This window comes from Saccoglossus kowalevskii, chromosome 2 (genome assembly GCF_978046115.1).
Source record: "Saccoglossus kowalevskii chromosome 2, keSacKowa6.1, whole genome shotgun sequence".
Lineage (NCBI taxonomy): Eukaryota > Metazoa > Hemichordata > Enteropneusta > Harrimaniidae > Saccoglossus > Saccoglossus kowalevskii.
Genome location: NC_140642.1, coordinates 31,783,790 through 31,796,320, shown reverse-complemented (window position 1 = coordinate 31,796,320; position 12,531 = coordinate 31,783,790). Strand labels below are relative to the sequence as shown.

Genomic DNA, 12,531 nt, shown 5'->3' with positions numbered 1-12,531 from the left:
GTGACTACGGCAGAGGTCAACGTAGGTCACATACTAACTCGACGATAGAGGGCGCTACTTATTTTATTTCCAGAACGGAACAACTCGGGTAATAAATACTGCTACTTTACAGCATTTTTCAAACTTTTAAGTAAAAAATCTATTTATTCACATTCTTGTGACAATTTGTAACATTCATTGCTTCAGAGACCACACAGGTATATGTTTAGATTAATTTTTTTGAATTACAAATCGAAGGGTTTGTGGTACTGTAAATGTTTCAATCCAACACAAGTTAAATAGTATCCTGCAAACCTACTTACTACATGTAAATATATATTTTTACTTTTGATAATACCGTATGAAATCTATAAAAAATACCAGGTTGAAGAATATTAGTTGCTCTTTCAAATTTCGCCAAAGCCTTACATATATTTTACCTATATCTGCAGAATAAATCAAGAAAACTACACAAATTGACTCCATTTACGAATAATTACCGGTTTGTCCAAACGCACGGCACAGTTGGAGGCGAAGAACTAATCACAAGACTGGTTACGAACCATAAGGAAATATTAGAGAAATTGAAATTAATTAGGAGAAATGAAATAAACAGCAATAATGATGATAATAATAATATCAGACAAATTCACACAATTACAATAAACCAAGATGATGTCAGAAATGCGATAAAATTTTGCAAATCTGGAAAAGCGTGTGGCCCGGATGACATAGTCAATGAATTTATCATGAATGGTGGTGAATCGCTTGTTCAGTCTTTGACAATTCTATTTCAATCATGTTTGAATAATAAGAAAATCCCAGACGAATGGAAACAAGGAGTTGTAAAACCAATCCATAAAAAAGGTGATAAAAAAGATCTAAATAATTATAGAGGCATTACTCTGAACTCAACAGTATCAAAAGTTTATGCTAAAATAATTGAAACTAAATTAAAACAATTTGTGGAAGATAATAACATATTAGGTGAGATTCAGGGTGGATTTAGAAAAGACAGACGCTGTGAAGACAATATCTTTACACTCAAAGGTATTGTGTCTCAGCGAAAATCTCAAAACAATTCTACATATGTTGCTTTCCTAGATTTTTCTAAAGCTTTTGATCGAGTTTGGAGAGATGGACTTCGGGTTTCACTGTGGAATGCAGGAATTAGAGGAACATTGTGGAATATAATTAATGATATGTATGAAAATGTTTTTAACAAAGTTAACTTTAACGACATAGAAACGGATTATTTTGAAACTACAGAAGGGGTCAAACAAGGATGTGTGTTAAGTCCTTTACTATTTTCAATTTACATAAATGAATTTGCAAAAATGCTGCAGGATTCAAAAATAGGGGTAGAAATAGGTAAAAAGATAATTCCTGGACTATTTTGGGCAGATGATGTTGTCCTCATCGCAAATAATGCAGATGAATTACAAAATATGTTAGACACAGCAGCAAAATTTGCAGACAATTGGAAATTAAGTTACAACAGCAACAAATCCCAAGTAATGTATTTTGGCAAAAAATTGCATAGAAAAGGCACACTCTGGAAATTAGGAAATCTGTTACTAGAAGAGACTAACACATATAAATACTTGGGAATAGTTATTTCTAAAACTATAAAGGACCATGCACAATTTACTGAAATTTACAAGAAGGGGATGAAATTAATAGCATATTGTAAAGCCATCATCAATCAACACAATAGTTACAATAGGTTTGAGTATGGTGATGTATTGTGGAAAAGTATAATTTTACCATCTATTAGCTATGGATGTGGTGTATGGTTTTTAGAAAATAACGATGATAGGAAAAAGTTAAAAAGTCTGCAATATCAGTTTGGCAAATTCCTTTTTAAAGTCAACAGAAATGTTGCTTGCTCTGCTGTATTAGGGGATTTAGGATGGGCTGATTTGAGCTACACCCTTGATACTTTTCGAATTAAATATTTGAACAGATTACAAGAAATGAATAACACCAGATGGACCAAAATTGTTTTCACAGAATTGCACAAGTCGTATGTAAACAACCGTAAGCTTACTTGGAATTGGCCAACATATGTGCACAAAGTACTTGAAACTAACGGATTAGACCATGTCTATGGGTTAAACATACCTAACAATATAAACTGGCTCAAAAGCTTTTATAAAATAAGTGAACGAAATGAAGTAAAAACGTTTGCAGATCAAATATCTAATATGAAATCACTGGAACATTACAGTTGGGTTAAAAGAAATAAGGAAAAAGAAAACTATATAAATGATCCCCTTGATCATCATGGCATATCACTGTATTTTAAAGTCAGATCTAACTCACTGGATTTAGAGGGTAATAAAATAACATGGGACAAATATAAAGGGAATGGAATGTGCAAGCTATGTAATGACGACAAAGAAGATATTTATCATTTTCTATTTTTATGCAAAGCAACTTATCATTTAAGACACAAATTTTATGGAGATTTCATGTACAAAGTTCAAAACCTTGAAGTAGACCCAACACTTATTAATAACTTTCTTTCTGGAGGAATTAATTTTAAGTTTAATGTACTTTTTAGCGACATATTGTGGAAAGTCAACAATAATTTGGGGAATATTGTATCCAAGGAAGTTAGAGTATTTATTACTCAATTGTATAAGTATAGAAAAGAAAGTTTGAATTTAATGTGATTTTTCTTCTTTCCTTTTTCAAATATGTATGATTTGGTTGTTTTCTTCTCTTTGTTTGCCGCTCCAAAGGCTAATAAAATATTATTATTATTATTATTACCAGTTGAGCAAGGCTAACCAGTCTTATGATTGGTTGTTAACAAATGCTGAACAGGCCACGCCTCCAACTGTGCCATGTGTTCGAGCGAACCGTTAATTATTCGTAAATGGAGTCAATTTGTGTAGTTTTCTTGATTTAATCTGCAGATATAGGTAAAATATAGGTAAGGATTTGGCAAAATTTGAAAGATCAACTAATATTCTTCAACCTGGTATTTTTTATAGATTTTATTTTCATTCTGTTAGTCTGTTTTTTCCAGTTTAAAAAATATGAGCTGGCTGGTGCCTTCATCCCTTGTCTATTTCTTACACTAGTTACCAGCCGATACCCCCCCCCCCCCCCCCCCCTCATAGGGAGTGCGTACAGTTGATCATAGTTCCTGGGCTCCCTGTGTCACAACCATGGTACATGTACTTTACATGGTTGTTGCCATGGCAATTACTATTGTTATTATCTGGTTACAAATCTCACAGAATTCCACGCAATTATAGTTATCAAGAAGTCGAAAACAGAATAAAACTACATACACGCCATACATTACATTACATTACATTTGAATCAGATTGATGTCCTTCCAACCATGGAGAATTGATGATGCGGGTCAACTCAAATCAGTATGTTAATTGTTTTACTAACACTATTTTTTTACTTAAATACTCAACAAGGATCACTAGAGAATCAAGACTCACCAGGAAACGAATGGCACTATAGTGTGAGTCAGTCAAAAGCGAAAAAAAAAATGAAATTATACATTATGGATGTTTGGTAATTTGAATCTTTATTATCATGTATATTACAAACAAGTGACTTGAAACTCGGGTAGCCAACAGGGAATGGTCCTCAGTTGGGGACATTAGCGATGCTTTAGCAGATCTCCAGGAGAGTGACACACCCTTTATTTCAACGTCACAAGACAATCCACTATCTATTCCATCTTGATGATTACACCTTTTTAGCAAGTAACGAGTACAAGAGAATTCCTGGAACAAACCAAACAAACAAATTAATGTTATTGTATGATTCATTCATGGTATATACAAGGTGTCTATCACAAATGTATGGCATATAACAAAATCACAATAATGGCACCAATCATGCTGCTCAGGCACATGAACATGAACATGAACATGAAATTGCATGTATGAAAAATATATCTACCTGTGACAACCGAAACATTCAACGATTCAATGTACTGATTCAACGCTCTGCCAGGAGGTATAGTCACCATCTTGGTGCAGGTTTCCATGACAGCATCAGTAAGTCCATATCCTTCATTTCCTGTAACATAAACAAAAGTTTTGATTATTATTTGTTTGTATTGACTAACACGAAAGTATGAATATACTTTCAACATAATTTGTTCTCAGCGAATATTTTGATAATCGGGAAATTTCGATTATAATTCTCTGCAGCAGAGATCCTGTCGATATCAGATATCAGTTTTTAAGATTATATCACTTACAATTACAGGATTTATAGTTAATTGTTACCTAGAACAAGCACTGAGGGAGTAGAAATACAATATTGGTCGCAGTCAACGACCGGCATGGCGTCCGTTACACTACGTCTATTCGCTGTGCCAATGATTTCCCATCCATGGCTACCAAGATTCTGAAATGCAATGTAATACGGCAATCAGATCCATCAAATAAATTGTTAAAAGACGGCTGTTGTCGTGAAACATACAACATATTCGTCACGCATGCATATTAGTGTAGTATGGGACCCATAGTGAAGGCAAACAATCTTGGCAACCTTTAACTATAATATTGCTCGAAATTCTTGGCTACTGAATTCATGACATCGTGGGTCAGGTTGACAAATTTATAATTTTAAAGGCAAAACTGTTTCTCTCAGTGGCTGGAAATCGAAATAAACATATACTATTATAATAGCTTTAATTAAGTGATCATGTATGCTTATTACCATCACAAAACCTGTAGAGTTCTTTATTTTAGTCAGAATTTATTTTCACTTAATATTGAAATGCCAGCTAATCACTCCAATTTATTTTTTATTCATAAATGACAAAAATGAATTCTACGTGTGAAAAGCAAAACATGCAACTGAGAATATCAATATATTACTAAACTTCTTCACTACCAAACACTTCGTGAAATTTTGATGTGCTAGCAATAAAACTAAATTTACCTTAAGAAAATCACTCAAACTTGGAACAGCATAAACTGGCATGGTTTCCATGGCACCCGCACTAGCTTTACTAACTATTGGTGTTAATGGGCAACTGGGAAAAAAAAACAAAAAACAAACAAACAAACATTGTATTGATTATAAAACAAGAAATCTGAAAAAGCATGAGAGAATATTGATAGAGAAACAGAACAAATTCAAATCGACCAAATATAAGAAAAAGTTTAAAGGGCAATAGTCGTTTTGCCATGCATGTACGACATTTGTGTTGATAAATATTGATTTTTCCTATAATCCAATGCGCTTTGCAAATGAAATCACAACTACCGGTACTAGTTTTGGCCTGGGCCTATTTAAACTAATTACTGCCGGCAAATCCTTAAAACCTTTAAAACACAAAAAATATATACTTGAAGCTTGGTTACCTCTGAATTTGGTTTGCGTAACAGTCAATGTTGCCATCTTTGTTTATATGAGATCCATAACTCGCGCATGTGCCGCAACCACAACTACCGCCCTTTAACTTGACGAAAGTTTCAATATGCCATAAAAATGTGTTTTCTGTAAACCATTCATTATTTTACAACGAAAGTGCGATCCACTGTGATTCCAGTTTCTTAGAAACCTCAGGGAATGCTTTCTACTAGTATTCTATACGTCGTAAACTTTATAATGGAACCAAATGAGAGCTGGTGCATGGAATCAGGTGTAAGGGTTATTTGGGACTGGAGACTTACCAGTTTTTCTTTCCAGTAATTATTTTATCGACACCAAGAAAATACGAAGATCTAAGAATGGCACCAAAATTCATGGGGTCCTGAAATAAAAAAAAAATATTGCAGGTTTTTCACAAAAAGGATATTTTGAACTACGTAGATAAAAATGAAAATATCAATTTGATTAAAAGTAAATTGTATTTTTTAAAACTAAATTTACAGACTCCATAAATCAAAAGATATGCATTAAAAAAAATTATCAAGTTTTAATTAATAAAATGCATATATGTGTGTAGGTCTGTGTGTCTGTTTTACAGCAATTCCAGGCACTGATTTGACGCTGAAGTAGTGCTAGATGTTGATAACTTACTACAATAAGTTACACACTTTGTTTTCAAATTCACAGAAGTTGTTACAAATAATGCAGACAGAATGTCTGCAATTTGAAGTGCATCGGAAGAAAGCTTCGCCCATAAAAATGGCGGTACATTAGTTTTAAATTTCTCCTCCAATAAACGACCGAGGCTCTCAACTTAGTTTCCAGCCTCAATTTGTGTCACATGTCATTTCAGTGAGTTCATAAAGTGGTGGCACTGTAAAGAACGTTATTTTACAGAACCAGCTGACCGACTGATCATGACAGAATTATTGATCAAAGTGCATTATTCCTACTATGGAAATATCCGTATCACGCCGATATATAACTGAAAGCTGTCTGCAACAATGAAATTGAATACATAAGTAGAATAGGTGTTATTCGATTATTAATTAGTTCTCGACGATGAGATGGTTGTGGATGTGCCACCAAATAATCGCTTTAAAAAGCTTATCACTGGCAACACACGATCAGACGTCCGGGAGGGTTGCCGCCATACACAAGTAGTTTTTGTCGAATTTCCCGTCCGTAAATGAGCGGCCGCAATGTTTTATAATATTCAACATAGTCTATAACGTTGTCAGATTCCTGGCAGGATACTCTCGGTGGTTACAAACCGTTTGATGATAATATAAGTTGTCTGCTTTGAAACACCATTTCGATCTCTAATCTCAGCAAATGACAGTCCATGAAAATACAAATCGACAACTCTTGTTCTCACTTCAACTGGTTTTTTAACTCCTTGCTTCTCCATCGTGGTGCTTAAACAACTTTGACAAATGCCGATTTGTAGACACGCAATCAACACGATGACTGACTAAAAGTGACTGAAGACAAAAGTCTAGGTGTACCTGACTTTGTAGCAAAAATAGAAAACATTGTAGGCAATATCTGTCAATCATTCCTCTGATTTGCAGCCTATGTTTATATTTCTAGTTACAACTTATGTAAATGTGAAAACAAAGTGTGTATTAACCTATTGTAGTAAGTTATCAACATCTAGCACTACTTCAGCGTCAAATCAGTGCCTGGAATTGCTGTAATAATATATCAAGACTACTTTAAGTGAAAATCAGAATGCCACTTTGGGATAATCTATAGTTCTGTGAATTACAGATCTACTTGTTTTGGAATACATATCCTTGCATCCTAATTTGCATAATGATTACCAGATACTGTAAAATATTTTTACTTGGAGATATTTCAGCAAAAACAAAATCCAGCGAATATACCTTTTTTTTCAAAACTTTAACTCAAAAATGAGTGCAAATAAACTCCCAAAAAGTGCTTTACAGTAACAAAGTTTTAGAATTATGACACATCTGGCATTTCAGGTCAGTCAAATTCCACATTGATATCAAGCTCTTGGGGAAAGTTAATTGTAATACATCTCTTGTGTATAGTGTAATGAATTACAGAGACAACAGTGCATTTATTATAGATATCGATGTCCCATGTGTTACTACCTTGACTTCATCCAATACCAGCCATACTTGTTTTTCATCACCTTCACTACCTATGTCTTCACTTTCTGGAAATTGTTCGAAGTTTAATCTGCTCACCTCCATACACACGCCCTGTTTAGAAATCAACATAGAATGTTATCTTGGATGCTACAGAATGCAACATAACATTATAGGTTTAACTTTGTGAGAAAAGACAACTTTTCATGAGTTTTGCCTGTTCACTGCAGTCCTAGGGAGTCAAAACTACTTTGTCTTCACAAACATTCTCAAAATATGAAATTGTGTTAGTTTTCAACTTCTTACGAGTGGGTCATCCATACCACCCAATCGCAAACGAGATTCTCTGATCGATGATCAAAGATAATATTTGATATGAAGCATTTTCCACCAAGATTAGTCTGAGATCCACACCACACTCTGGAGTTGTTTTCTGAATAGCCATTAGCCCCCCCCCCCCATATCTGATTTTATACAATGACTTTTTACTCTTTATGACACTGCTATTGAGCAAATAGCGAACATTATGTACTTCTTAGATTAGTTGTGTTTAGCATGCTCCCAAAGCAAAATTCAAGTGAAGGCAATGATAAATGAGTCAATAATGGTATAATACATCATGTTTTGATCAGTATAATTCACAAACGTTCTAAGATTCAGATTCGAAATTGAATATGACTTTCAACTAAGTTTTGGGTAATGGTAACCATACTTTGCATATATGTATTACCTGATGTGGTCTTTCTCCACTTATGTAATTCAAATCAGATTTTTTAACTGCCGATATTTCAATATTTTTTTCCTCACAGAGCTCTAGAAGTTTCAAAATTCCTCCACGTTTTGTCTTCATTAGTCCATCTTGGATGAAAACTTTAAAGATGGATCTTCTATCTTGTGTCAAAGCGATGATAGAGGGTGACAGTCCAAATAATAAATCATTGCCAGGCCTCGGCTTCCAGCCGTTCATAATCCTAGAAATTAATACTATGTTCATTAAAATTATTATCAGATAGAGCAATGGAGGGGGAATGTAAATACAACATTGAAATAAAAGGCTTTGCAGCGATTGTAGAACGACTGCAAGAATAACAGCTTTAAAAAAGAAAACAGATGAGTTTCCAGCTCAGATGAAAAACATGTCTTACTACAGTGGACGTACGATCCCTTCTGACAAGGAGGTTCTATTTCACAGCCCCAGTCTACTCTACATATAACGGTTGCCTTGACAACTACATCACTGCGCACATTAGAATATACTAGTAGCTGTGGGTCCATAGCTCTTCTTGCGTCGGTCTATAGTCTTTGTGATGGTATTTTAGTCATTTCTGATACATTTGGTGTCATTAAATTTTCAGACATTAGGATTATTATTGACACAATACAATACAAACTGACTGACTGACTGACCCCTCAAAAAATTGAAAAATGTAATCAGTGATCTGATATGTCTTAAAATAGTTTACTTACCCATTTGATTTGTGTTTGTTGGACCATTTCTGTTTACCTTTCAACTTCTGGGGTTTCCATGGTGTTTTTGTGTCTTTATCAGATTTCAACAAATCATCGCTTCTCGTATTATAAAGAATATCATTACTGCAGTCATTTTCATCAATATTATGGGCAACCATTTCATTCTCTTTTATAATATTTGATATTTTATCCACCCGTGTTTGCTTTTTGGAATAACTCCGGATCACCCGGGTCACGTCCTCGTCACTTCTACGTCTAATAAAACTGCCCTTCTTAGCAGCATTCGCATCATTGCTGTGGCGACCATTCAGAGGAGCAATCTCCTGGTTAGATCTGTTTTTTCGTGGCGTTACCGGGATTGTAATGCGGCTTGCTGCGTATCTCGCGGGATTCAGGCAGACGTCTTCGGTTTCCGAATGAGTTTCTACGCAGCGAAAACTGTCAACATCATCAGTATCCGCAGGACGACGGTGGTTCTGGTTCAGAGATGAAAGCACTGAAGTCGAGAATGTCCGCATATCCACGATCCATTGCGAATTGAGCGTCCTCAAATAAAGCTTTGTCAGTGTCTGTAATTTTGCCATAATACACACTATTCTGTGGATTATTAAATTGCAATTTTCATCTCCATCATTTCTCATTGATCAACGTGACCTGACAATCAGTAATTAGACTCACAGTGACGCGGTACGACGTTACTCACTCAGTCTGTTATAATTCGGGCGACTGTCAACGATGCTTTGTCTTCGGAAAAACGATGATTGTCACAAATACAGCGTGCGCTTACCTCCGTCGAAACCAAAACACTGTACATGTGAGACCACATGTGACCGGAAGTACATAAAAGGTCACCAAAGAATGGTGCTATCATTGAACAGAGCGCCACCAACATTACCTCCAACACCCTATCTTTTATTTGTTTTTCTTCACGGCTTCCAGTATTTAAATGCGAGAGCGGATACACCCTTTAAAGTATAACATTTTCCAGGACCCAGTAGACCGAGAAAAAATAAAATGGAATCTTAATTTAGCTAAAGCGCCACATAATCGAATCTCGTATCTGAGAAACAACGAAATGCGTCGAACACCATCTTCGCCAGCCAAGGACCATTTTACTCGGCCGAAGCCTTAACATTAACCACGGGTTCGTGCGCCGGTTATTGATGGCGGCTTTAACAAAACCGTGCGATTCGGACGATGGTCAAACACAAATATTTTTTTTTTTCAATTCACGAAACGTTGTCTATAGTGTTTTTATTTAACGTTTGAAAATGTAATAAATTTTATAAATTTCTAATACTAAATCCACTACACATAATCAAACGTTTCACAATTTCTATTTGGGAGACTGCCATATGTCGGTTTCTTACAATAAACTTTGCTACTTCATATGTTTACCTGATCTAAAAATAGATCCGAGGGGAGTTCTTAAGGTCTATGTGTTATTGGTAAAAGTAAACAAATAACTTCAAGGCAAACAAATATTGTTATTCAATGTTTTCAACTCAAGTTCTCAACAATTATATTCCAGATTTGATTTACTGTACGTCCTGTTAGATGTAGTAGTCTACCTTGTCGCCATGACAACGATTGGACCAATCAGCTAATGTTCTATGTTGGTGGGTGAACACGCCCACTGTGCAGTGTAAATTTCAGTGGCTTGTTTGGTAATGCGATACAAAATGGCCGACTGGTGTTTTCTCCCATAATTATAATAACCATTATATTTAATTTCACATTGACAACATTTTCTTAATTAATTAACGTACGAACGACGGGAGGTCATTTGTACTTTGTTTTTCAAACACCAGTCTCGCATGCCGCGAACTTTCAAAGTTTGTTTATCTGTTGAAAATATCACTTTATGGGTTATTTGTTTCAAAAACAAAGTTTCAAAGTTTTAGATATGTTAGACGGAAAACGGAAATTAAATATTTATTTGTGTTTTCAATTGGGTCCATTACTGTCTCGTAGTCGAAGTTATACAAAAGGTCATCTAGATATACCACCGTGTTGCTTGTTTCATTCGAGGGTTATTAACTATTTACAACCACCAACAAGTATGTGTCAGGCTTATGTTATTTCTATAATTAAATATAACACGGGATATAACGTCACATCCGTTCCATTCCACAGAGGTAGAAACGACAAGAGAAAACCTTATATTAATCTTTTATGGAGACCTGCCTGAAAAAATACTTAAGATGCTCGTACTCAGAACGAGGCCCCAGAAGAAAAACGTTATAACTGGCGGCATGGTGGGACTATAACTTATTTGCGATATTACTTTAAAGAAAAGGTTATTTATTAATTTTGCTGTAGATAACCGATGTTTTTTTCTTATAGCTAAATTTAAACCTCTGGGAACACACACACGGGTATCTAACAAAATGCCATGACATTTATCCACGAAACTACAATTCTTTAATTATTGGTATTACCTATTTTTATTTTTGTTGTACCGATGATTGATTTTTTAGCCGTCACGGTCGATGTTGTTGATATAGTTCACTCACCCCAACCAGCCTAAGTACATGCTCGCAGCCACGCCACACTTGTCGTGACACGTGATACCACCACGCCGCGTTGTTTGTCTTAATTGCCGAGTGAAGTCCAACAACTGAAGGTAACCCCCATCATTAATACGGTTCTCTCGACCCGATGCGACACAAAATGGACGAGTCAAGGCTCTAATTGTATCGCTTCGATCGTGTTATTAATTCGACATCAAACAAGACTGGTGTTTTATTGCTATTAAGTTAAAATCATTGAATATTCAGAAATTCGAAAAAAAGATGGCTCGTTTATAATCGGATATTTGTCGCTTCTCTGGTATGTCATCATCCATAAGTGTTAGCATTCACGTGAACTTGACATTGATAGAGAAACAAATTATTAGTATCTTATTATTTTGCAAATGCGGATAGGCTCATTCAAGTATTACCGTTTTTTTTTTTTTTTTGTTAAACCCCTTAAATGATGAGTCCATGTCGGGTCAAATGATCAATCTTTGCGGGAACGGTTATTTCTGACTGCACAAAACTAGCGAGACTCGCAAACTACTTGACACAAGTACCACCGATAGACTCATCTATGCGTTCGTGACGTCTTCTCCTTCCTTTTCCATCACCAAATACAAACTCAGCCCACTTGGCAGATTGTCGAAAATACCACAGCGCGTTTCATACTTACCGACTTCCACTGCCCCCCCCCCCAAACTGAAGCTCATATACATGTCAAGGTATTGTTGGTCACATTCAAAATCCTCAAAGCCATTGCTCGACAATAATTGACGACTCTGTATGTCCCAGGCCGAGATCTTCACTTAGTCGAAAAATTAAGATTGTTTCCATGTGTGGTAAATTCATTACATCCTAGGGTCAACGAGATTTTTCTGTTTGCGCGCTATTTTTATGAAACCAATTAAGGTGTGATACTCGTACTGACATTTTTAAACGAAGTTTAAAAACTTATTCTTTGAATAAAATTACCTATTGTGAATTTCAACTTTTCAACAATACAAGTTTTAATACGTTTTGTACAATGCGCCGGGACTTATGTGTAGTGCGTTTTCGGGAAAAAAAGTTTCTAATAATAA

At 35.3% G+C, this 12,531-nt stretch overlaps 1 protein-coding gene across 1 annotated transcript; it reads right to left on the bottom strand.

The window, feature by feature from the left end:
* Positions 1-3,518: 3,518 nt before the first annotated feature.
* Positions 3,519-9,742, bottom strand: LOC102805309 (rRNA methyltransferase 1, mitochondrial-like). The gene is made up of 8 exons (XM_006815568.3): positions 8,931-9,742; positions 8,194-8,434; positions 7,467-7,577; positions 5,646-5,725; positions 4,909-5,002; positions 4,248-4,368; positions 3,916-4,035; positions 3,519-3,737 (listed from the first exon to the last, which is right to left on the bottom strand). The coding sequence occupies exons 1-8, from the start codon at positions 9,572-9,574 to the stop codon at positions 3,700-3,702; spliced, it is 1,449 nt and encodes a 482-aa protein (XP_006815631.1). The 5' UTR covers positions 9,575-9,742; the 3' UTR covers positions 3,519-3,699.
* Between the last annotated feature and the right edge of the window lie 2,789 nt (positions 9,743-12,531).

Excerpts from the sequence above, each read along its gene's own strand:
- LOC102805309 (XM_006815568.3), bottom strand. The coding sequence starts at position 9,574 with ATGAGAAATGATGGAGATGAAAATTGCAATTTAATAATCCACAGAATA. Across the intron at positions 5,726-7,466 it reads TGGTATTGGATGAAGTCAAG|GACCCCATGAATTTTGGTGC; the intron begins GTAGTAACACAT and ends TTTTTATTTCAG. Across the intron at positions 5,003-5,645 it reads ATTACTGGAAAGAAAAACTG|TTGCCCATTAACACCAATAG; the intron begins GTAAGTCTCCAG and ends TTTTTTTCCCAG.